General features: G+C 57.0%; 2 protein-coding genes across 2 annotated transcripts in view; one reads left to right on the top strand and one right to left on the bottom strand.

Moving 5' to 3' along the window:
- Positions 1 to 952: 952 nt before the first annotated feature.
- On the top strand, positions 953 to 4,976 carry LOC110478299 (myeloid-associated differentiation marker homolog). The gene is made up of 2 exons (XM_085565848.1): positions 953 to 1,088; positions 2,752 to 4,976. Exon 2 carries the CDS (start codon positions 2,760 to 2,762, stop codon positions 3,627 to 3,629), a length of 870 nt encoding a protein of 289 aa, XP_085421974.1. The 5' UTR covers positions 953 to 1,088; positions 2,752 to 2,759; the 3' UTR covers positions 3,630 to 4,976.
- Positions 4,977 to 7,520: 2,544 nt separating this feature from the next.
- Positions 7,521 to 25,226, bottom strand: part of MYBPC2 (myosin binding protein C2) — a 59,372-nt gene continuing 41,666 nt past the window's right edge. The window contains exons 22-30 of the mRNA XM_085565857.1: positions 24,722 to 24,889; positions 23,317 to 23,405; positions 21,614 to 21,806; positions 18,611 to 18,750; positions 16,431 to 16,590; positions 12,303 to 12,439; positions 9,552 to 9,738; positions 8,264 to 8,290; positions 7,521 to 7,615 (exon numbers count right to left, since the gene is read on the bottom strand). Of these exons, the coding sequence (XP_085421983.1) occupies positions 8,280 to 8,290; positions 9,552 to 9,738; positions 12,303 to 12,439; positions 16,431 to 16,590; positions 18,611 to 18,750; positions 21,614 to 21,806; positions 23,317 to 23,405; positions 24,722 to 24,889 (1,085 nt within the window). The 3' untranslated portion in view covers positions 7,521 to 7,615; positions 8,264 to 8,279. The remainder of the gene's footprint in view (positions 7,616 to 8,263; positions 8,291 to 9,551; positions 9,739 to 12,302; positions 12,440 to 16,430; positions 16,591 to 18,610; positions 18,751 to 21,613; positions 21,807 to 23,316; positions 23,406 to 24,721; positions 24,890 to 25,226) is intronic.

The following is a 25,226-nucleotide window of genomic DNA, read 5'->3' as shown; positions in this document are numbered from 1 at the left end:
CCGAACCGGGAGGCGCCGAACCGCTCCGGAGACACCCGAACCGGCCCGAGCGGAGCCGAACCGGGAGGCGCCGAACCGCTCCGGAGACACCCGAACCGGCCCGAGCGGAGCCGAACCGGGAGGCGCCGAACCGCTCCGGAAACAGCCGAACTTGGACTCGAAGCGGGAGCCGAACACTCCCGGAGGGAGCCGAACTCGCTCGGGGGGGGGCCCGAACGTGGACACGAAACTGTTCGGAGGGTCCCGAACCCGCCTGAGGGAAACCGAACCGGGAGGAGCCGAACCGGGAGGAGCCGAACCGGGAGGAGCTCCGGAGAGACCGAACGGTCCCGAACCCGCCTGAGGGAACCGAACCGGGAGGAGCCGAACCGGGAGGAGCCGAACCGGGAGGAGCTCCGGAGAGACCGAACGGTCCCGAACCCGCCTGAGGGAACCGAACCGGGAGGAGCCGAACCGGGAGGAGCCGAACCGGGAGGAGCTCCGGAGAGACCGAACGGTCCCGAACCCGCCTGAGGGAGCCGAACCGGGAGGAGCCGAACCGAGAGGAGCCCAACTGCTCCGGAGGGATCGAACGGTCCTGAACCGGCCCGAGGGAGCCGAACCGTCCCGAACCACCCGAACCGGGAGGAGCCCAACTGCTCCGGAGGGACCGAACGGTCCCGAACCCGCCTGAGGGAACCGAACCGTCCCGAACCCGCCTGAGGGAACCGAACCGTCCCGAACCCGCTCCGGACAGACCCGAACCGTCCCGAACCGGGAGGAGCCCAACCGCTCCGGAGAGACCCGAACCGTCCCAAACCGCCCGAGCCGGGAGGAGCCGAACCGTCCCGAACCACCCGAACCGTCCCGAACCACCCGAACCGGCAGCGTCCCGCGCCAAGGGACCGGAACCCGCCCGGAGGGGACCCGAACCGGGACCCCGAACCGGGACCCGAACCGGGACCCCGAACCAGGACCCCGAACCGGGACCCCGAACCGGGACCCCGAACCGGGACCCCGAACCGGGACCCGAACCGGCACCGTCCCGTCCGTAAGGACCCGAACCGAACTCCCCAAAAACTCCTCCGGAACAGCCCGAACGCGCTCGGGTGAGTGCCGGGACCCTCGGGGGTCTCCCCGGACCTCGGGGGTCTCCTCCAGAACTTTGGGGTCTCCTCTGCCCTTCGGGGGTCTCCCCCGGAACTTTGGGGTCTCCTCCGCCCCCTCGGGAGTCTACCCGCCCCTCGGGGGTCTCCCCGGACCCTCGGGGGTCTCCCCCGGAACTTTGGGGTCTCCTCCGCCTCTCGGGGGTCTCCTCCAGAACTTTGGGGTCTCCTCCGCCCCTCGGGGGTCTCCTCCAGATCCTTGGGGTCTCCCGGGACCCTCGGGGGTCTCCTCCGCCCCCCGGGGGTCTCCCCCAGAACTTTGGGGTCTCCTCCGCCCCTCGAGGGTCTCCCCCGTCCCCCGGGGGTCTCCTCCGCCCCTCGGAGGTCTCCCCCATATCCTTGGGGTCTCCCCCATATCCTTGGGGTCTCCCCCATATCCTTGGGGTCTCCCTCGCCTTTCGGGGGTCTCCCCCAGAACTTTGGGGTCTCCCCCGCCTCTCGGGGGTCTCCTCCTCCCCTCGGGGGTCTCCCCCGCCCCCCGGGGGTCTCCCCGTCCCCCGGGACCCCCGCCCATCACCCACAGGATGCAGCCAGCGCCCGGCCGGGGCGGGGATGAGGCGGGGGCGGGGGGAGAGGAAGGAGAATTTTCCGAGGCCTTTTATGGGCACAGCCCTGACCGCGCCCACCCCCGGGACCCCCGGGACCCCCGGGGGGAACCCCAGGATCCCCCCAGTGCAGGGAATCCCCCCCCCCAAAATCCCAGTTTCCTTCACTCCTTCCAGCCCCCCAAAACCCTCTCCAGCCTCCCCAAAATCCTCTCCAGCCCCCCAAAATCCTCTCCACTCCCCCAAAACCCTCTCCAGCCCTCCATTAAAAAATAAATTACAAAAAGAAAAAAAAAAGTTTTAAAATTTACCCCAAATACCATTAAAAAATAAATTATCAAAAAAAAAAACCCACAAAAAAAAGTAAATGTTTAACCCCCGGACCCCATTAAATAATAAATTATGAAAAAAAACCCCACACAAATAAAGGTAAAAATTTAACCCCAACCCCATTAAAAAATAAATTACAAAAAGAAAACTAAAATTAAAAATTTACCCCCAATAACCAAATACCCCCCAGTACCCACCCCAAAACCCCCCAAGCCCCCCAATACCCACTCCAAAACACCCCAATACCCAAATACCCCCCAAAACCCCCCAATACCCACCCAGCACCCCAATACCCAATACCCAAATACCCAATACCCAATACCCAAATACCCAAATACCCCCCAATACCCACCCAGCACCCAATATCCAATATCCAAATACCCAATACCCAACCCAATCCCCACCCCAAAACCCCCCAATACCCACCCCAAGACCCCTCAATACCCAAATACCCAATACCCAAATACCCACCCCAAAACCCAATACCCAAAACCCCCAATACCCCAATACCCCAATACCCAAATAGCCACCCCAAAACCCCCAATACCCAAATACCCCAATACCCCCATACCCCCGAATACCCAAATACCCCAATACCCCCATACCCCCCAATACCCCAATACTCCAATAACCCCCAATACCCCAATACCCCCCAATACCCCCCAATACCCAAACCCCCAACACCCAAACCCCCCGTAACCCCCCGAAACCCTGTCCCCCTCTCTCCGCAGCCGCCGCGATGCCCGCCCCGTGCCGCCCCCCGTCCCTTCTGCGCTGCGTCCAGGCCCTCAGCGCGCTGCTGGCGCTGGCGCTGGCCGCGGCCCCGGGCTACTGGCACTCGGGCGAGGGCGACGGCTGCCTGTCCGCCTGGGCCTTGTCCTTCGTCTTCACCCTCCTCCTCCTCCTCCACGACGCCCTCCGCCGCCCGCCGCCCCGCCGCGACCTCCCGCTGGCCCTGGCGCTGGCCGCCGCCATGGCTTGCGCCACCGCCACCGTCCTGTGGCCGCTGGGCCACCTGCGCGGGCACGAGGGCGGCCAAGGTCGCCCCCGCGCCCTCCGCGCCGCCGCCGCCGCCGCCTCGGCCGTGGCCACGCTGGCCTACGCCGCCGAGGTCGCCCGGGACCGGGCGCGACCCGGCGAGGCCGCCCCGTACTTGGCGACCCCGTCCGGGCTGCTCAAGGTGGCCGAAGCCTTCCTCGCCCTCGTCCTCCTCGGGCTGTCGGCCGAGCTGGGCGCGGCGTCGGGGCCGGCGGCCTTGCGCTGGTGCCTGGGCATCTTCTGCGTGTCCTTCGTGCTGGGCGTGCTGCTGGTGGGGGGCTGCCTGCTGGGCTGGGGGTGGTGCGGCTGGATGCGGGACCCCGAGGGGATGCGCTGGGGGCTGGGGGTCTACGCGGGGCTGGGGGTGCTGGCCTACGGGGCGGCCACGGTGCTGTGGGCGCTCTACAGCTTCTCGGACGACGTGGGCGGCCAGGCGCGGAGACCCCACGGCTGCCCCGCCACCTGCGCCTGGGACAGGAGGGTGCTGGTGGCCGTGCTCAGCGGGCTCAACCTGGTGGCGTTCGGCGTGGATTTGGGGCAGACGGGACGGTTGGTGCTGTTGAGGGCGTGAGGGGGGGTCTCCAGGGTGAGTGGTGGTGGGGGGGGGGATACTGGGGGGGTCAGAACAGTAACGGGGGTCTGGGGTCACCCCAGGGTGGGATCCGGCCTCTCTGGGGGTCTGGGGGTCACCCTAAGGTGGGATCCAGCCTCTCTGGGGGTCTGGGGTCTCCCGCAGGTTGGGATCGGGGTCTTTGTGGGGGTCTGGGGTGATCGCTGGGGTGGGATCAGGCTCCCAAAGGATTCTTCTGTGGAGGTTTGGGGTCCTAAGAGGGATCTGGAGGGGGATTGGGGTCTGGGGGGCACCCCGGGGTGGGATCCGGCCTCTCTGGGGGTCTGGAGTCACCCCAGGGTGGGATCCAGCATCTCTGGTGGTCTGGGGTCACCCCAGGGTGGGATCCGGCCTCTCTGGGGGTCCGGAGGTCACCCCAGGGTGGGATCAAGCTCCTAATGGGAGCCCTGGACCCTCTATAGGGCAAGACTGAGTTCCTAATGGGGGTCTGGGGTCACCCCAGGGTGGGATCCAGCATCTCTGGTGGTCTGGGGTCACCCCAGGGTGGGATCTGGCCTCTCTGGGGGTCTGGGGTCCTCTCCTGGGATTGGATCAGACTCCAAATGGGAGCCCTGGACCCTCTATGGGGCAGGATTGAGCCCCTAATGGTGGTCTGGGTGTGACCAGGTGGGATCGGGATGCTAATGGGGGTCTGGGGTCTCCCCATGGGATGAGATCAAGCCCCTCATGGGAGCCCTGGACCCTCTGTAGGGCAGGACTGAGCCGCTAATGGGGGTCTGGGGGTCACCCCAGGGTGGGATTCAACCTCTCTGCGAGTCTGGGGTCACCCCAGGGTGGGATCCAGCCTCTCTGGTGGTCTGGGGTCTCCCCAGGGTGGGATCAAGCCCCTAATGGGGGTCCTGGACCCTCTATAGGGCAGGATTGAGCCCCTAATGGGGGTCTGGGGGTGACCAGGTGGGATCGGGATGCTAATGGGGGTCTGGGGTCTCCCCGTGGAGTGAGATCGAGCCCCTCATGGGAGCCCTGGATCCTTTTTTGGGGCATTCCTGGTCCTTATCAGGGTGGGGGTCCCCTCTGGGGAGATAACGGGACCCCAGTGGGGGTCCTGGTTCCTCTGTGGGGTGGGATCCAGCCCTGGCAGGGGTCTGGGGTCACCCCAGGGTGGGGTTGGGTGCTAAATGGGTTCTGCATCCTCTATGGGGCGGGATCTGGCGATTTTGGGGCTCTGGGATCAAGTGCCTGGAGGGAAGTTGGGATCACAAGGGGGTCTTGGGGAGGGGGACACCGCCGAGGCCTTAATTTGGGGGGTGAAAATGTCATTAAAGAGATATTTCTGCTTCTTAATGAGCTGCTGAGTGTCTGTGATGGAGCGTGAGGGAGGGAAAAGTGTGGGAAATGTGAGGGGAAAATGATGGGAAACGGGAAGGGGGGAGAGGGAAAGAAATTTGAGGGGAAAAGGGGAGGGATAGGGAAAAGAGGAGAAAATGGGGAAAAAAACATGAGGGGGGAAGAGGGTAAGAAATTTGAGGGGAAAGGGGGAGGGATGGGGAAAAGAGGAGATAATGGGGAAAAAAAACTTGAGTGTGGGGAGGCTGAGGGGGAAAAGAGAGGGAAAAAGGCAGGAAGTGTGAGAGGAAAAAGGGTAGAAAAGGTGAGGGGGAAAGGGTGGGAAATGTGAGGGGGGAAAAGGGAAGAAAATATGAGGGAAAAAAGCCAGGAAATATGAAGGGAAAAGGCAGGAAGTGTGAGAGGAGAAAGGGCAGAAAATGTGAGGGGAAAAAGGGAGGGGAACGTGAGGGGGAAAATGGTGGGCAACATGAGGGGGAAGAGGGTAAGAAATTTGAGGGGAAAAGGGGAGGGATGGGGAAAAGAGGAGAAAATGGGGAAAAAACGTGAAGGGCAAAGTGTGGGAAGTGTGAGGGGGGAAAGGGTGAGAAAAGAGAGGAAAAAAGCAGCATGTGTGAGAGAAAAAGGCAGAAAATGTGAGGGGAGAAAAGGGCGGGAAACGTGAGGGGGAAAAATGGAAATGTGAGGGGGAAAGAGTGGGAAATGAGGGGGGGAAATGGTGGGAAATGTGAGGGGGAAAAGGGAAAGAAATATGAGGAGAAAAGAGCGGGAAATGTGAGGGGAGAAAATGAAGAGAAACGTGAGGGGAGAAAAAGGGGGGAAATGTGAGGGGGGAAAAAAAAGGAAATGTGAGGGGAAAAAGAGTGGGAAATTTGAGGGGGAAAATAGTGGAAAATTTAAGGAGGAAAAGGGCAGGAAATGTGAGGGGAGAAAATGAAGAGAAATGGGAGAAAAAGCAAGATCCACGAGTGGATACAGAGCCAGGAAAGACGAAGGGAAAAGAGAAGAAAAGACAAAGTGGAAAAGGTGGGAAATGTGATGGGGGCGAAAAAAAAGGAAATGTGAGGGGAAAAGTGAGGGGGGAAAAAAAAGAAATGTGAGGGGAAAAGAGTGGGGAATGTGAGGGGGAAAATGTGGGGAATGTGGGGGGGGAAAAAAGGAAATGTGAGGGGAAAAGAGTGGGGAATGTGAGGGGAAAAAGGGGAAGAAATGTGAGAGGAGAAAAAGAAGAGAAATGTGAGGGAGAAAAGGGTAGAAAATGTGAGGGGAAAAAAATAGTGGGAAACTTGTCAGGAGGGGAAAAAAAGGGTGGGAAACATGAGGGGGAAAAGAGTGGGAAATGTGAGGGGAGAAAATGGCGGGAAAAGAGAGGAGAGAAAAGGGCGGGAAATGTGAGGGGAAAAAAGGGGGGAAACATGAGGGGAAAAAAAGGAAATGTGAGGGGAAAAGTGTGGGAAATGAGAGGGGGAAATTATGGGAAATGTGAGGGGGAAAAGGAGAAGAAATGTGAGGGGAGAAGAAGAAGAGAAATGTGAGGGAAGAAAAGGGAAGGAAACATGAGGAGAGAAATGAAATGTGAGGGGGGAAAAAGGAAATGTGAGGGGGAAAGTGTGGGAAATGAGAGGGGGAAATTGTGGAAAATGTGAGGGGGAAAAGGAGAAGATATATGAGGAAAGAAAAGGGCAGGAAATGTGAGGGGAGAAAGGGTGGGAAACATGAGGGGAGAAAATGAAGAGAAATGTGAGGGGAGAAAAAGGCAGGAAATGTGAGGGGGAAAAATGGAAATGTGAGGGGGGAAAAGTGGGAAACGAGAGGGGGAAAATGGTGGGAAATGTGAGGGGGAAAGAGGAAGAAATATGAGGAGAAAAGAGCGGGAAATGTGAGGGGAGAAAAAGGGGGGAAATATGAGGGGAAAAAGGGTGAGAAATGTGATGGGGTTAAAAAAAAGGAAATGTGAGGGGAAAAAGAGTGGGAAATTTGAGGAGGAAAAGGGCAGGAAATGTGAGGGGAGAAAATGAAGAGAAATGGGAGAAAAAGCAAGATCCACGAGTGGATACAGAGCCAGGAAAGACGAAGGGAAAAGAGAAGAAAAGACAAAGTGGAAAAGGTGGGAAATGTGATGGGGGTGAAAAAAAAGGAAATGTGAGGGGAAAAGAATGGGAAATGAGAGGGGAAAAATGTGGGAAATTTGAGGGGGAAAAAAGGAAATGTGAGGGGAAAAGAGTGGGAAATTTGAGGGGGAAAATGGTGGGAAATGTGATGGGGGTGAAAAAAAAGGAAATGTGAGGGGAAAATGTGGGGAATGTGAGGGGGAAAATGTGGGAAATTTGAGGGAAAAAAAAAGGAAATGTGGGGGGAAAAGAGTTGGGAATGAGAGGGGAAAAAAAAGGAAATGTGAGGGGAAAAAAAGGAAATGTGAGGGGAAAAGAGTTGGGAATGAGAGGGGAAAAATGTGGGAAATTTGAGGGGAAAAAAAAGGAAATGTGAGGGGAAAAGAGTGGGGAATTTGAGGGGGAAAATTCCTCCCCAAAACGAAGCACAGACTCTGGGGAATTGCTCAGATTCTTTATTTTTTGGGGGTTTTTTGTCACCCACACAATCTTCTTTTCCTTCTCCCGGCCGTGCACGATGGTGCTGGGCTGGAGGTGGCGAAAATGGGGGTCAGCGCCCCAAAATTTGGGGGAATCCCCTCAAATTTGACCTCAAAATCCATCCCGCTAATTAAACACCCGCCCCCTTAAATACCCCCTAATTAAATACCCCCTAATTAAAAACCCCCTAATTAAACCTTAGCCTGAATTACAAATATACCAAATACAGCCTCAAAAATCACCATTAAATCTCCTTAATTAAAGTCCTCCCTAATTAAAATACCTAATTTAATAACTCCATTTAACTCCCTCAATTAAAGACCTTCTTAACACCCCTAATTTAACAACTCCATTAAACTCCCCCAATTAAAGACCTCCCTAATTAACACCCCTAATTTAATATTTCCATTTAACTCCCTCAATTAAAGACCTCCCCAATTAACACCCCTAATTTAATAACTCCATTTAACCCCCCCAATTAAACCCCCCAATTAAACCCCTCAATTAAAACACCCCAATTAAACCCAAGTAAAAACCAATTTAACCCCCCCAAGACCCCTCAATTAATCCCCCTCAATTAACCCCCCCAATTAACCCCCCCCAATTAACACACCCCAATCTAACAACCCAATCAAACCCCCCAATTAAAGCTGCTCTAATTAATACCCCCTCCCAACAAATTAAGCCCCCTCTCACCATTTTTTTGTCACCATCACTGAGGCACTGTGGAAGGGAGAGAAACTCATTGAGGGGGCTTCAGCTCCCCCCCAAATATCAGGAACCCCTCCCAAGGTACCCCCAAAATTTTGGGGAACCCCCCCCAAATCTTGAGGACCTCCCCAAAATTTTGGGGTGCCCCTTCTCCTTTCCATTATTCCTTCACCTCCTTGTACCACGACCCTCCCCCAGGTATCCACCACCTCCCTAAAAAATTTTGGGAACTCCTCCCCGATTTTTGGGGATCCCCCAGATTTTGGGGACCCTCCCATGATTTTGGGGACACTCCCATGATTTCGGGGACCCCCTCAAACCTTGAGGACCTCCCCCAAATTTTGGGGTGCCCCTTCTCCTTTCCATTATTCCTTCCCCCAGCACCTCCCCTTTGTACCACAACCTTCCCCCAGATATTCACAAATTCCCCCCAAATTTTGGGAACTCCTCCCCGATTTTGGGGATCCATCAGATTTTGGGGACCCCCCCATGATTTTGGGGACCCCCTCAGACCTTGAGGACCTCCCCCAAATTTTGGGGTGCCCCTTCTCCTTTCCATTATTCCTTCACCCCCTTGTACCACAACCCTCCCCCAGGTATCCACCACCTCCCTAAAAAATTTTGGGAACTCCTCCCCGATTTTGGAGATCCCCCAGATTTTGGGGACCCTCCCATGATTTTGGGGACCCCCCATGATTTCGGGGACCCCCTCAGACCTTGAGGACCTCCCCCAAATTTTGGGGTGCCCCTTCTCCTTTCCATTATTCCTTCCCCCAGCACCTCCCCCTTGTGCCACAACCTTCCCCAGATATTCACAAATTCCCCCCAAATTTTGGGAACTCCTCCCCGATTTTTGGGGATCCCCCAGATTTTGGGGACCCCCCCATGATTTTGGGGAGCCCCTCAAACCTTGAAGACCTCCCCAAATTTTCGGGTGCCCCTTCTCCTTTCCATTATTCCTTCCCCCCTTGTACCACAACCCTTCCCCAGGTATCCACCACCTCCCCCAAAATTTTGGGAACTCCTCCCCGATTTTTGGGGATCCCCCAGATTTTGGGGACCCCCCATGATTTCGGGGACCCCCTCAAACCTTGAGGACCTCCCCCAAATTTTGGGGTGCCCCTTCTCCTTTCCATTATTCCTTCACCCCCTTGTACCACAACCCTCCCCCAGGTATCCACCACCTCCCTAAAAAATTTTGGGAACTCCTCCCCGATTTTTGGGGATCCCCCAGATTTTGGGGACCCCCCCATGATTTCGGGGACCCCCTCACCCCGAATCTCGAGCCGACACTCGGTCAGGGCCTCGCCCAGCTCGTTGACAGCCCTGCAGGTGTAGGTGCCGCCGTCGAAGGGTCCCGGCTTGCGGATCAGCAGCGTCAGGACCCCCTGGCTGTGCCTGGCCAGGAATTTGGGGTCCTCCCCGATGGCCACCTGGTTCTTCAGCCACACCACCTTGGGCTGCGAGGGACACACCTGGCCAGGTGAGGCCCCAACGCACCCCAAAAATATCCCAAGGTACCCCAAAAATGCCCCAAGGTACCCCAAAAACCACCCAAGGTACCCCAAAAACTCCCAGACCTGAGGGTGGGTTCACAGCCCCACAGGGACACCCCAAAATCCCTTCCTCAGGTGAACCCCACACCTGGATCTTCAGGCTGGGAGGGGCACACCTGGGCAGGTGAGGCCCAAACGTACCCCAAAAACCACCCAAGGTACCCCAAAAACCACCCAAGGCACCCCAAAAACTCCCAGACCTGGGGATGGGTTCACAGCCTCATTATGACACCCCAAAATCCCTTCCTCAGGTGAACCCCACACCTGGTTCTTCAGCCACACCACCTTGGGCTGCGAGGGACACACCTGGCCAGGTGAGGCCCAAACGCACCCCAAAAATATCCCAAGGTACCCCAAAAACCACCCAAGGCACCCCAAAAACTCCCAGATCTGGGGATGGGTTCACAGCCCCACGGGGACACCCCGAAATCCCTCCCTCAGGTGAACCCCACACCTGGATCTTCAGGATGGGAGGGGCACACCTGGCCAGGTGAGGCCCAAACGCACCCCAAAAACCACCCAAGGTACCCCAAAAACCACCCAAGGTACCCCAAAAACCACCCAAGGTACCCCAAAAATACCCCAAGGCACCCCAAAAACCACCCAAGGCACCCCAAAAACCACCCAAGGTACCCCAAAAATGCCCCAAAACTCATCCAGGACCCCAAAATCTCCACTCAGGACCCCAAATCTCCACCCAAACCCCCCTAATTTTGGGGTGAACGTGCTCAGGGGGACCCCAAAATCCCCTCAGGACCCCAAATCTTCATCCAAACCCCCCAAATTTTGGGGTGAACATGCTCAGTGGGACCCCAAAATCCCCCCAGGACCCCCAAACTGGCCCCCAAGACCCCCCATAATTATCCAGTTAAGAGCAGAGTGGTTAATTTTTGATTCTTAACCCCAAAACCCACCCAGAACCCCCCCAAATCTCCACCTAGGACACCCAAACCCCCCTAGTTTCGGGGTGAGCGTGCTCTGGGGGACCCCAAAACCCACCCAGGACCCCCAAATCTTCATCCAAACCCCCCTAATTTTAATGGGAACAGTATCAGGGGGACCCCAAAATCCCCTCAGGACCCCAAATCTCCACCCAAACCCCCCTAATTTTGGGGTGAACATGCTCAGGGGTACCCCAAAACCTGACCAGGACCCCAAATCTTCATCCAAACCCCCCTAATTTTGGGGTGAACGTGCTCAGGGGGACCCCAAAACCTGACCAGGACCCCAAATCTTCATCCAAACCCCCGTAATTTTTGGGTGAACAGGCTCAGGGGTACCCCAAAACCTCCTCAGGACCCCCCAAACTGACCCCCATAATTATCCCCACCCATCCAGTTAAGAGCGGAATGGTTAATTTTTGATTTTTAACCCCAAAACCCACCCAGAACCCCCCCAAATCTCCACCTAGGACCCCCAAACCCCCCTAATTTCGGGGTGAGCGTGCTCTGGGGGACCCCAAAATCCCCTCAGGACCCCAAATCTCCACCCAAAGCCCCCTAATTTTAATGGGAACAGTATCAGGGGGACCCCAAATTCCTCCCAGGACCCCCAAATCTCCACCCAAACCCCAAATCTCCATCCAAAGCCCCCTAATTTCAGGGTGAACGTGCTCAGGGGGACCCCAAAATCCCCTCAGGACCCCAAATCTTCATCCAAACCCCCCCAAATTTTGGGGTGAACATGCTCAGGGGGACCCCAAAATCCCCCCAGGACCCCCAAACTGACCCCCAAGACCCCCCCATAATTATCCAGTTAAGAGTGGAGTGGTTAATTTTTGATTTTTAACCCCAAAACCCACCCAGAACCCCCCCAAATCTCCACCTAGGACCCCCAAACCCCCCTAATTTCGGGGTGAGCGTGCTCTGGGGGACCCCAAAATCCCCTCAGGACCCCAAATCTCCACCCAAAGCCCCCTAATTTTAATGGGAACAGTATCAGGGGGTCCCCAAAACCCCCTCAGGACCCCAAATCTCCATCCAAACCCCCCTAATTTTGGGGTGAACAGGCTCAGGGGGACCCCAAAATCCCCTCAGGACCCCAAATCTTCATCCAAACCCCCCTAATTTTGGGGTGAACGTGCTCAGGGGGACCCCAAAATCCCCTCAGGACCCCCAAATCTCCACCCAGGACCCCAAATCTCCACCCAAACCCCCCTAATTTTGGGGTGAACAGGCTCAGGGGGACCCCAAAATCCCCCCAGGACCCCAAATCTCCATCCAAAGCCCCCTAATTTCAGGGTGAACGTGCTCAGGGGGACCCCAAAATCCCCCCAGGACCCCCAAACTGACCCCCAAGACCCCCCCATAATTATCCAGTTAAGAGCGGAGTGGTTAATTTTTGATTTTTAACCCCAAAACCCACCCAGAACCCCCCCAAATCTCCACCTAGGACCCCCAAACCCCCCTAATTTCGGGGTGAGCGTGCTCTGGGGGACCCCAAATTCCCCCCAGGACCCCTCCCCAGACCTTGGGGTGCCCCCTGACCGCGCAGTTGAGGGCGGTGGAGTATCCGGCCACGGCGCTGCGATCCACCAGCGGGGTCAGGAACTGGGGGGCCGAGCGGAAATCGTGCTCCTGGTACTGGGGGGGCTTCAGCCGCAGCTCTGGGGGGGGGTCCCACAGCAGTTAGGGGGACCCCGAAATTCTCAAGGGGGTGAGAATTGTCTGGGGTTCCACCCCCGACCTCAAAAATGGGTGGGTGAAATCAGGGTGAGACCCCAGTGCCAAAAAAACCCCTTTAAAAATCTTCATAAAGTCACCGTTAAACACGCCAAAATTAATGCCTCACAATTAAACAGACAGCAATTCATTAAAAATACTAATTAAGAGGTTAATTAAGGCTGTGGTTTTGGGGTTGGGGGTTTGGGGATGCTGGAAGTGGTTTTGGGATCGTGGGGATCTTCCTGAGACCACAGGAAATGCAACGAATCTCTTCAAATCTACCCCAAAATCACCTCAAATCCTCCCAAAATCACCTCAAATCCTCCCAAAATCACCTCAATAGCTCCCAAAAATACCTCAACACCCCCCAAATCCCTTCAAATCTACCCCAAAATCACCTCAAATCCCCCCAAAAGCAACTCAACCCCCCCTCAATCCACCTCAAATCCCCCCAAAACCACCTTGGACCTCCTGAAAAACACCCCAAAATCACCTCAAATCCCCCAAAAAACACCTCAAATCACTGAAAAATCACCTCAAATCCCTTCAATCTCCCCACAAAACCATCTCAAATGCCCCCAAAATCACCTCAACACCCCCCAAAAACACCTCAACACCCCCCAGATCCCTTCAAATCTACCCCAAAATCACCTCAAATCCTCCCAAAATCACCTCAAATCCTCCCAAAATCACCTCAATAGCTCCCAAAAATACCTCAACACCCCCCAAATCCCTTCAAATCTACCCCAAAATCACCTCAAATCCTCCCAAAATCACCTCAAATCCTCCCAAAATCACCTCAATAGCCCCCAAAAATACCTCAACACCCCCCAAATCCCTTCAAATCTACCCCAAAATCACCTCAAATCCCCCCAAAAGCAACTCAATCGCCCCTCAATCCACCTCAAATCCCCCCCAAACCACCTTGGACCTCCTGAAAAACACCCCAAAACCACCTCAAACCCCCCCAAAACCACCTCAAATCCCCCCAAAACCCCCAAATCCCTTCAGTGTCCCCCAAAACCATCTCAAACCCCTGAAAACCACATCAACATCCCCCCCAAATCTCCTCAAACCCCCCAAAAACCACCTTGAACTGCCCCTAAACCATCTCAAAACCACCTCAAACCCCCCCAAATCCACCTCAAACCTCCCCAAAACCACCTCAATCTCCCCCAAAACCACCTCAGACCCCCCCAAAACCCCCAAATCCCTTCAAACCTCCCCCAAAACCACCTCAATCCCCCCCAAAACCACCTCAAACCCCCCCCCAAAACCACCTCAGATCCCCCCAAAACCACCTCAGACCCCCCAAAAACCCCCTCAAATCCCCGCAAACCCCCCCAAATCTCTCCCAAATCTCCCCTAAAACCCCCTCAAACCCCCCCCAGAGCCCCCGAATTTTGGGGTACCCGCTTTGGGGATGAGGGCGGTGTTGGAGGACAGCCCGGGTTTCTCGCTCAGCCCGCACAGGTTCCTCCCCAAATCCCTTTGATATCCCCTCAAATCCCCCCAAAATCACCTCAGATCCCCCCAAAACCCCCAAATCCCTTCAGTGTCCCCCAAAACCATCTCAAACCCTGGAAAACCACATCAACATCCCCCCCAAATCTCCTCAAACCCCCCAAAAACCACCTTGAACTGCCCCAAAACCATCTCAAAACCACCTCAAACCCCCCCAAATCCACCTCAGATCCCCCCAAAACCACCTCAATCTCCCCAAAAATCACCTCAGATCCCCCCAAAAACCACCTTGAACTGCCCCCAAACCATCTCAAAACCACCTCAAACCCCCCCAAATCCACCTCAACACCCCCAAAACCACCTCAATCTCCCCCAAAATCACCTCAGATCCCCCCAAAACCCCCAAATCCCTTCAAACCTCCCCCAAAACCACCTCAATCCCCCCCAAAACGACCTCAAACCCCCCCAAAACCACCTCAAATCCCCCCAAAACCACCTCAGACCCCCCCAAAAACCCCTCAATTCCTCAAAATCTCCCCCAAATTTCCCCCAAAACCCCCTCAAACCCCCCCCAGAGCCCCCGAATTTTGGGGTACCCGCTTTGGGGATGAGGGCGGTGTTGGAGGACAGCCCGGGTTTCTCGCTCAGCCCGCACAGGTGCCCCCCCAAATCCCTTTGATCTCCCCTCAAATCCCCCCAAAATCATCTCAGATCCCCCCAAAACCCCCAAATCCCTTCAGTCTCCCCCAAAACCATCTCAAACCCTGGAAAACCACATCAACATCCCCCCCAAATCTCCTCAAACCCCCCAAAAACCACCTTGAACTGCCCCAAAACCATCTCAAAACCACCTCAAACCCCCCCAAATCCACCTCAGATCCCCCCAAAACCACCTCAATCTCCCCAAAAATCACCTCAGATCCCCCCAAAAACCACCTTGAACTGCCCCCAAACCATCTCAAAACCACCTCAAACCCCCCCAAATCCACCTCAACACCCCCAAAACCACCTCAATCTCCCCCAAAATCACCTCAGATCCCCCCAAAACCCCCAAATCCCTTCAAACCTCCCCCAAAACCACCTCAATCCCCCCCAAAACGACCTCAAACCCCCCCAAAACCACCTCAAATCCCCCCAAAACCACCTCAGACCCCCCCAAAAACCCCTCAATTCCTCAAAATCTCCCCCAAATCTCCCCCAAAACCCCCTCAAACCCCCCCCAGAGCCCCCGAATTTTGGGGTACCCGCTTTGGGGATGAGGGCGGTGTTGGAGGACAGCCCGGGTTTCTCGCTCAGCCCGCACAGGTTCCTCCCCAAATCCCTTTGATATCCCCTCAAATCCCCCCAAAATCACCTCAGATCCCCCCAAAACCCCCAAATCCCTTCAAACCTCCCCCAAAACCATCTCAAACCCCTGAAAACCACATCAACATCCCCCCCAAATCACCTCAAACCCCCCAAAAACCACCTTGAACTGCCCCAAAACCATCTCAAAACCACCTCAAACCCCCCCAAATCCACCTCAAACCTCCCCAAAACCACCTCAATCTCCCCAAAAATCACCTCAGATCCCCCCAAAACCCCCAAATCCCTTCAAACCTCCCCCAAAACCATCTCAAACCCCCCCAAAACCATCTCAAACCCCCCCCCAAAACCACCTCAGATCCCCCCAAAACCACCTCAGACCCCCCAAAAACCCCCTCAAATCCCCGCAAACCCCCCCAAATCTCTCCCAAATCTCCCCTAAAACCCCCTCAAACCCCCCCCAGAGCCCCCGAATTTTGGGGTACCCGCTTTGGGGATGAGGGCGGTGTTGGAGGACAGCCCGGGTTTCTCGCTCAGCCCGCACAGGTTCCTCCCCAAATCCCTTTGATCTCCCCTCAAATCCCCCCAAAATCACCTCAGATCCCCCCAAATCCCTTCAAACCCCCCAAACCCACCTCAAATCCCCCCAAAACCCCCAAATCCCTTCAGTGTCCCCCAAAACCATCTCAAACCCTGGAAAACCACATCAACATCCCCCCCAAAACCACCTCAAACCCCCCAAAAACCACCTTGAACTGCCCCTAAACCATCTCAAAACCACCTCAAACCCCTCCAAATCCACCTCAAACCCCCCCAAATCTACCTCAGATCTCCCCAAAACCACCTCAATCTCCCCAAAAATCACCTCAGATCCCCCCAAAAACCACCTTGAACCGCCCCCAAACCATCTCAAAACCACCTCAAACCCCTCCAAATCCACCTCAAACCTCCCCAAAACCACCTCAATCTCCCCCAAAATCACCTCAGATCCCCCCAAAACCCCCAAATCCCTTCAAACCTCCCCCAAAACCATCTCAAACCCCCCCAAAACCATCTCAAATCCCCCCAAAACCACCTCAGAACCCCCCAAAAACCCCTCAACTCCCCAAAATCTCCCCCAAAACCCCCTCAGACCCCCCCCAGAGCCCCCGAATTTTGGGGTACCCGCTTTGGGGATGAGGGCGGTGTTGGAGGACAGCCCGGGTTTCTCGCTCAGCCCGCACAGGTTCTCGCTGAACACCTTGAACAGGTACTCGTTGCCCATCACCAGCTCCGAGGCCGTGCAGCGCAGGGGCCGGTTGTGCTCGTACACCGTGAACCACTCCTGCGGTTTGGGGGGGGGGGTTTCGGGGGGTCGTGAGGGGGTTTTTTTTGGGGGGGTTGTTTTGGGGGAGGTTTGGGGGAGCTGAGGGGTTTTGGGGGCATTTGAGGTGGTTTTGGGGGAGTTGGAGGTGGTTTTGGGGGAGGTTTGGGGGAGCTGAGGGGTTTTTGGGGGGAGCTGAGGGGGTTTTGGGGCATTTGAGGTGGTTTTGGGGGAGTTGGAGGTGGTTTTGGGGGAGGTTTGGGGGAGCTGAGGGGTTTTTGGGGGGAGCTGAGGGGGTTTTGGGGCATTTGAGGTGGTTTTGGGGGAGTTGGAGGTGGTTTTGGGGGAGGTTTGGGGGAGCTGAGGGGTTTTTGGGGGGAGCTGAGGGGTTTTGGGGGCATTTGAGGTGGTTTTGGGGGAGTTGGAGGTGGTTTTGGGGAGGTTTGGGGGAGCTGAGGGGTTTTTGGGGGGAGCTGAGGGGGTTTTGGGGCATTTGAGGTGGTTTTGGGGGAGTTGGAGGTGGTTTTGGGGGAGGTTTGGGGGAGCTGAGGGGTTTTTGGGGGGAGCTGAGGGGGTTTGGGGGCATTTGAGGTGGTTTTGGGGGAGTTGGAGGTGGTTTTGGGGAGGTTTGGGGGAGCTGAGGGGTTTTGGGGGCATTTGAGGTGGTTTTGGGGGAGTTGGAGGTGGTTTTGGGGAGGTTTGGGGGAGCTGAGGGGTTTTTGGGGGGAGCTGAGGGGGTTTTGTGGCATTTGAGGTGGTTTTGGGGGAGATTTTGGTGAGTTGAGGGGTTTTGGGGCATTTGAGGTGGTTTTGGGGAGGTTTGGGGGAGCTGAGGGGTTTTTGGGGGGAGCTGAGGGGGTTTTGGGGCATTTGAGGTGGTTCTTGGGGGGGTTGGAGGTGGTTTTGGGGAACTTTGGGGGAGATTTTGGGGACTTGATGGGTTTTTGGGGAAGATTTCAGGTGGCTTTGGGGAGGTTTGGGGGAGATTTTGGGGAGTTGAGGGGTTCTTGGGGGGGTTTGAGGAGGTTTTGGGGGAGATTTTGGGGAGTTGAGGGGTTTTGGGGGGTTTGAGGTGGTTTTGGGGGAGGTTTGGGGGAGATTTTGGGGGTTTTGGGGGGAGCTGAGGGGGTTTGGGGGCATTTGAGGTGTTTTTGGGGGAGTTTGAGGTGGTTTTGGGGAGGTTTGGGGGAGCTGAGGGGTTTTGGGGCATTTGAGGTGGTTCTTGGGGGGGTTTGAGGTGGTTTTGGGGGAGATTTTGGGAAATTGAGGGGTTTTTGGGGGGGTTGGAGGTGGTTTTGGTGAGGTTTTGGGGGAGATTTTGGGAAATTGAGGGGTTTTTGGGGGGGTTTGAAGTGGTTTTGGGGGAGATTTTGGGGAATTTAAGGGTTTTTGGGGGGCGTTGAGGTGGTTTTAGGGAGGTTTGGGGGAGATTTTGGGGATTTGAGGGGTTTTTGGGGGCTTTGAGTTGTTTTTGGGAAGGTTTAGGGGAGATTTTGGGGAGTTGAGGGGTTTTTGGGGGGGTTTGAGGTGGTTTTGGGGAGGTTTGGGGAAGAATTTTGGGCACTGCAGGATTTTTGGGGAAGATTTGAGGTGGTTTTGGGGAGGTTTTGGGGGAGATTTTGGGGTGCTGAGTGGATTTGGGGGTTCAATTCAAGATTTCGGGGTTCCATTGACGATTTGTGGGTTCCACTCAGAATTTGGGTGCTTAATTCAGGATTTTGGGGTTCAATTCAACATTTGTGATTTCCACTCAAAATCTGGGGGTTCCCTTGAGGATTTTGGGGTTCAGTTCAAGATTTGGGGGTTCCATTGACAATCTGGGTGTTCCATTCAGAATTTGGGGGATCCTTTGAGGATTTGGGGGCTCCACTCAGAATTTGTGGGTTCCACTCAGAATTTGGGGGCTTAATTCAGGATTTTAGGGTTCAATTCAAGATTTGTGATTTCCGCTCAAAATCTGGGGGTTCCCTTGAGGATTTTGGGGTTCCGTTCAGGATTCTGGGGGTTCCCCCGGGCGGATTTTGGGGCGCTGCCCCCTCACCATGGTTCTCTTGTCGGCCTTCATGATGGTGTAGCCGGTGATTTCGGCGTTGCCGTCGTCCTCGGGGGGCTCCCACTCCACCAGCGCGTTGAACCCCCAAACCTCCTTCACCTGCACCTTCCGGGGGGGCCCCGGCCGCTCTGGGACGGGGGGAACGCCTCAGGTACACCCCAAAAATCACCCCGAAAACACCCCAAAAACATACCCAAAACCACCCCAAAAACACCCCAAAAACTTACCCAAAAACACCCCAAAAACACCCAAAGAAACCCCAAAATATCCCAAAAAACACCCCAGAAAAACCAAAAAATCAACCAAAACACTCCAAAAATATATCCAAAAACATGCCAAAAATATACCCAAAAACACCCCAAAAACATACCCAAAACCACACCAAAAATCACCCCGAAAACACCCCAAAAACATACCCAAAAACACACCAAAAATCACCCCAAAAACACCCCAAAAACATCCAAAGAAACCCCAAAATATCCCAAAAAACAACCCAGAAAAAACAAAAAATCACCCCAAAACCGCCCCAAAAATATACCCAAAAACACTCCAAAAATATACCCAAAAACACTCCAAAAATATACCCAAAACCAGTTCAAAAATATACCCAAAAATATACCCAAAAACACCCCAAAAATATACCCAAAAAACACCCCCAAAACCCACAAAAAAAACCCCAAAAACATGCAAAGAAACCCCAAAATATCCCAAAAAACAACCCAGAAAAAACAAAAACCAAAAAAACACCACCCCAAAATCCCCCAAAATCCTCAAAAAAAACCAGCCAAAAAACCATCCCAGTGCTCCCAGTCCCTCCCAGTGCTCCCAGTTCCCAATCCCAGTACCCAGCCCAGTTCCCCCAGTTGCTGTCCCATCACTCCCAGTCCTCCCAGTCCATCCCAGTGCTCCCAGTCCCCAATCCCAGTGCCCAGCCCTGTTCCCCTCACACCATTCCCATCCCTCCCAGTCCCTCCCAGTCCCTCCCAGTCCATCCCAGTGCTCCCAGTCTCTCCCAGTGCTCCCAGTTCCCAATCCCAATGCCCAGTCCCAGTTCACCCAGTTCCCCCAGTTGCCGTCCCATCACTCCCAGTGCTCCCAGTTCCCAATCCCAGTGCCCATCCCTGTTCCCCTCACACCATTCCCATGTTTCCCATCCCTTCCATCCCTCCCAGTCCCTCCCAGTGCTCCCAGTTACCGACGACGCGCAGGCGCATCTCGGCCGTGTCCTCCATGCCCTCGATGCCAACAGAGCCTGGCATTCCCAGTGCTCCCAGTGCTCCCAGTCCCCAATCCCAGTGCCCAGACCCAGTTCCCTTCTCACCATTCCCATCCCTCCCAGTCCCTCCCAGTCCATCCCAGTGCTCCCAGTTCCCAATCCCAATGCCCAGACCCAGTTCCCCCAGTTGCCGTCCCATCACTCCCATCCCTCCCAGTCCCTCCCAGTGCTCCCAGTTCCCAATCCCAGTGCCCAGCCCTGTTCCCTTCTCACCATTCCCATGTTTCCCATCCCTCCCAGTCTCTCCCAGTGCTCCCAGTTCCCAATCCCAATGCCCAGTCCCAGTTCACCCAGTTCATCCAGTTGCCGTCCCATCACTCCCAGTCCTCCCAGTCCATCCCAGTGCTCCCAGTCCCCGACCCCAGTGCCCAGCCCTGTTCCCCTCACACCATTCCCATGTCTCCCATCCCTCCCAGTGCTCCCAGTCCCTCCCAGTGCTCCCAGTTACCGACGACGCGCAGGCGCATCTCGGCCGTGTCCTCCATGCCCTCGATGCGCACGCTGAGCCTGGCATTCCCAGTGCTCCCAGTTCCCAATCCCATCACTCCCAGTCCCTCCCAGTCCATCCCAGTGCTCCCAGTCCCTCCCAGTGCTCCCAGTTACCGACGACGCGCAGGCGCATCTCGGCCGTGTCCTCCATGCCCTCGATGCCAACAGAGCCTGGCATTCCCAGTGCTCCCAGTTCCCAATCCCAGTGCCCAGCCCTGTTCCCCTCACACCATTCCCATCCCTCCCAGTCCCTCCCAGTCCATCCCAGTGCTCCCAGTCTCTCCCAGTGCTCCCAGTTCCCAATCCCAATGCCCAGTCCCAGTTCACCCAGTTCATCCAGTTGCCGTCCCATCACTCCCAGTGCTCCCAGTCCTCAATCCCAGTACCCAGCCCAGTTCCCTTCACACCATTCCCATGTCTCCCATCCCTCCCAGTCCATCCCAGTGCTCCCAGTTCCCAATCCCAATGCCCAGACCCAGTTCCCCCAGTTGCCGTCCCATCACTCCCAGTGCTCCCAGTTCCCAATCCCAGTGCCCAGCCCTGTTCCCCTCACACCATTCCCATCCCTCCCATCCCTCCCAGTCGCTCCCAGTGCTCCCAGTTACCGACGACGCGCAGGCGCATCTCGGCCGTGTCCTCCATGCCCTCGATGCCAACACTGAGCCTGGCATTCCCAGTGCTCCCAGTGCTCCCAGTCCCCAATCCCAGTGCCCAGCCCTGTTCCCCTCACACCATTCCCATGTTTCCCATCCCTCCCAGTCCGTCCCAGTGCTCCCAGTTCCCAATCCCAGTGCCCAGCCCTGTTCCCCTCACACCATTCCCATGTTTCCCATGTCTCCCATCACTCCCAGTGCTCCCAGTCCTCAATCCCAGTGCCCAGCCCTGTTCCCTTCTCACCATTCCCATCCCTCCCCTCCCAGTCCCTCCCAGTCCCTCCCAGTCCCTCCCAGTTACCGACGACGCGCAGGCGCATCTCGGCCGTGTCCTCCATGCCCTCGATGCGCACGCTGAGCCTGGCATTCCCAGTGCTCCCAGTTCCCAATCCCAGTGCTCCCAGTCCGTCCCAGTGCTCCCAGTCCCCAATCCCAGTGCTCCCAGTTCCCAATCCCAGTGCTCCCAGTTCCCAATCCCAGTGCCCAGCCCTGTTCCCCTCACACCATTCCCATGTCTCCCATCCCTCCCAGTCCATCCCATCCCTCCCAGTCCCTCCCAGTGCTCCCAGTTACCGACGACGCGCAGGCGCATCTCGGCCGTGTCCTCCATGCCCTCGATGCGCACGCTGAGCCCGTAGCGCCCCGAGTGCCCCCTGGCGGCGGCGCGGATGAAGAACACCGTGTCGCGGTCCGACGTGCGCACGTGCACGTCCTCGCCCAGGGGCCCGCCCTCCTTCGTCCACGTGACCTGGGGGCGGGGCTTACCCTGCCGGGGGGCGGGGCTTGGTCAGACCCCATGGGGGGGGGTGGGGATGGGGGGTCCCTATGGGGCTGTGGGGTCCCTATGGGGCTGTGGGGCTGGGGGGTCCCTATGGGGCTGTGGGGTCCCTATGGGGCTGTGGGGTCCCTATGGGGCTGTGGGGCTGGGGGGTCCCTATGGGGCTGTGGGGTCCCTATGGGGCTGTGGGGCTGTGGGGTCCCTATGGGGCTGGGGGGTCCCTATGGGGCTGTGGGGTCCCTATGGGGCTGTGGGGCTGTGGGGTCCCTATGGGGCTGTGGGGGTGTGGGGCTGTGGGGTCCCTATGGGGCTGTGGGGGTGTGGGGCTGTGGGGTCCCTATGGGGCTGTGGGGTCCCTATGGGGCTGTGGGGGTGTGGGGCTGTGGGGTCCCTATGGGGCTGTGGGGTCCCTATGGGGCTGTGGGGGTGTGGGGCTGTGGGGTCCCTATGGGGCTGGGGTGTCCCTATAGGGCTGTGGGGTCCCTATGGGGCTGTGGGGTCCCTATGGGATCTATGGAGTCCCTATGGGGCTGTGGGGTCCCTATGGGATCTATGGAGTCCCTATGGGGCTGTAGGGTCCCTATGGGGCTGTGGGGTCCCTATGGGGCTGTGGGGTCCCTATGAGGCTGTGGGGGTGTGGGGCTGGGGTGTCCCTATGGGGCTGTGGGAGTGTGGGGTCCCTATGGGGCTGGGGTGTCCCTATGGGGCTGTGGGGTCCCTATGGGGCTGTGGGGTCCCTATGGGATCTATGGAGTCCCTATGGGGCTGTGGGGTCCCTATGGGGCTGTGGGGCTGGGGTGTCCCTATGGGGCTGTGGGAGTGTGGGGTCCCTATGGGGCTGAGGTGTCCCTATGGGGCTGTGGGGCTATGGGGTCCCTATGGGGCTGTGGAGTCCCTATGGGGCTGTGGGGTCCCTATGGGGCTGTAGGGCTGTGGGGCTGTGGGGTCCCTATGGGATCTATGGGGCTGTGGGGTCCCTATGGGGCTGGGGTGTCCCTATGGGGCTGGGGTGTCCCTATGGGATCTGTGGGGCTGTGGGGTCCCTATGGGGCTGTGGGGGTGTGGGGCTGGGGTGTCCCTATGGGATCTGTGGGGCTGGGGTGTCCCTATGGGATCTATGGGGTCCCTATGGGGCTGTGGGGTCCCTATGGGATCTGTGGGGCTGATTTGTCCCTATGGGGCTGAGTTACCACTCCAAATCTATACGGCAGAGCTCCCCTATGGGTCTGAATTTCCCCAATAAATCTATAGGGCAGAGCTGCCCCTATGGGGCTGAATTTCCCCAATAAATCTATAGGGCAGAGCTCCCCTATGGGGCTGAATTTCCCCTACAAATCTATAGGGCAGAGCTCCCCTATGGGGCTGAATTTCCCCTACAAATCTATAGGGCAGAGCTCCCCTATGGGGCTGAATTTCCCCAATAAATCTATAGGTCCGAGCTGCCCCTATAGGGCTCCCCATGGGGCGGCTGCCCCATAAGTTGTGGGTCCCGGCTCACCTGGAAGGGGATCACCAGGTTCACCTGCTCCCCCACCTTCCTCACGTACGTCTGCCGCAGGTGCCGCGGCAGCCGGATTTTGGGGCGCTCTGGGGGGGTGCGACAACGCTTGGGGGGGGTCTATGGGGCAGAACCCCCAAATTTGGGGTCCCACCCCAATTTTGGGGTCATCGCTCCCCCCCCTTATTCACAAATTCCCCCCAAATTTGGGGTCCCACCTCGATTTTGGGGTCATCGCTCCCCCCCCTTATTCACAAATTCTCCCCAAATTTGGGGTCCCACCCCAATTTTGGGGTCATCGCTCCCCCCCCTTATTCACAAATTCCCCCCAAATTTGGGGTCTCCCCCCGATTTTGGGCTCCTTCCCCATTTTTGGGGTCCCACCCCAATTTTGGGATCTCTCCCTATTTTTAGGGTCTCTCCCCATTTTTGGGGTCTTTCCCCATTTTTAGGGTCACTCCCCATTTTCCGTCTCCTCCAAATTTTTGGGGTCACTGCCCAATTTTGGGTTCCCACCTGATTTTTAGGGTCACCCCCCATTTTTAGGGTCCTTCTTCAATTTTGGGGTCCCTCCTCATTTTTGTAGTCCCTCCCCAATATTGGGGTCCTACCCAATTTTGGGGTCCCACCTCATTTCTGGGGTCTCTCCCCATTTTGGGGGTCTCTCCCCATTTTTGGGCTCCTTCCCCAATTTTGGGGTCCCACCTCATTTCTGGGGTCTCTCCCCATTTCTGGGCTCCTTCCCCAATTTTTAGGGTCCTCCAAATTTTTGGGACCCCCCTAATTTCGGGATTCCCCCCTGATTTGGGGGTCCCTCCCGCGATGTTTTGGGGTCTCCCCTAATTTCAGCCTCCCCCCCAATTTCAGCCTCCTCCCCTAATTTTGGGCTCCCCCCCTGATTTGGGGGTGTTCCCCCTAATTCGGGGCTAACCCCGCGATTTTGGGGGTGCCCCCCGTGATTTTGGGGATACCCCCTCAGATTTGGGGGGTGCCCCCCGTGATTTTGGGGATACCCCCTCAGATTTGGGGGTGCCCCTCTGATTTCAGGTTTCTCCCCAAATTTCGGGACCCCCCCCCCAATCCCGCCATGCCCCCCTTTATTCGGAGCCACCCCCCCGTGATTCAGAGCCACCCCCCGGATTTTGGGGCTAACCCCCCGTAATTTTGGGGGTGCCCCCCGTGATTTTGGGGATACCCCCTCAGATTTGGGGGTGCCCCACTGATTTCAGGTTTCTCCCCAAATTTCGGGACCCCCCCCCAATTTCAGCCTCCCCCCCATTCCCGCTGTGTCCCCCTTTATTCGGAGCCACCCCCCCCGTGATTCGGTGCCACCCCCCGGATTTCGGTGCCACCCCCCGTAATTTTGGGGGTGCCCCCCGTGATTTTGGGGTGCCCCGGGGCGCACCCACGATCTCGCGGATGGTGACGGGCTGGGCCATGGTGGCCGGGGGGCTGCGGCCCGCGATGTTGACGCCCACCACGCGGAACAGGAGCTTCTCCCCCGTGGGCAGCCCCCGCACGGTGAGGCCGCAGCGCTCCACCAGCTCCGTGTTCGCGGGGGTCCACGTGGACTCTGGGGGGCCGAAATTGGGGTTAGGGGGTCGGGGGTATCGGATTTGGGGGGTTAGGGGGTCGGGGGTTATTGGATTTTGGGGTTGTGGAGTTGGGGGTTATTGGGTTTTGGGGCTGGGGGCTCCACCAGCTCCGTGTTCGCGGGGGTCCACGTGGACTCTGGGGGGCCGAAATTGGGGTTAGGGGGTCGGGGGTACCAAATTTTGGGGTTGTGGGGTTGGGGGTTATTGGATTTTGGGGTTAGGGGGTCGGGGGGTGTCGGATTTTGGGGGGTTATGGGGTCAGGAAAGGGGTTTTGGGGCTGGGGGCTCCACCAGCTCCGTGTTCGCGGGGGTCCA

This window comes from Lonchura striata, chromosome 37, assembly GCF_050655825.1.
Source record: "Lonchura striata isolate lonStrDom1 chromosome 37, ASM5065582v1, whole genome shotgun sequence".
NCBI classification, from domain to species: domain Eukaryota; kingdom Metazoa; phylum Chordata; class Aves; order Passeriformes; family Estrildidae; genus Lonchura; species Lonchura striata.
Note: the sequence above shows the minus strand (reverse complement) of the source record. Positions and strands in the feature narration are given on the sequence as shown.

Coding starts and splice junctions, on each gene's coding strand:
- LOC110478299 (XM_085565848.1), top strand. CDS start 2,760: ATGCCCGCCCCGTGCCGCCCCCCGTCCCTTCTGCGCTGCGTCCAGGCC.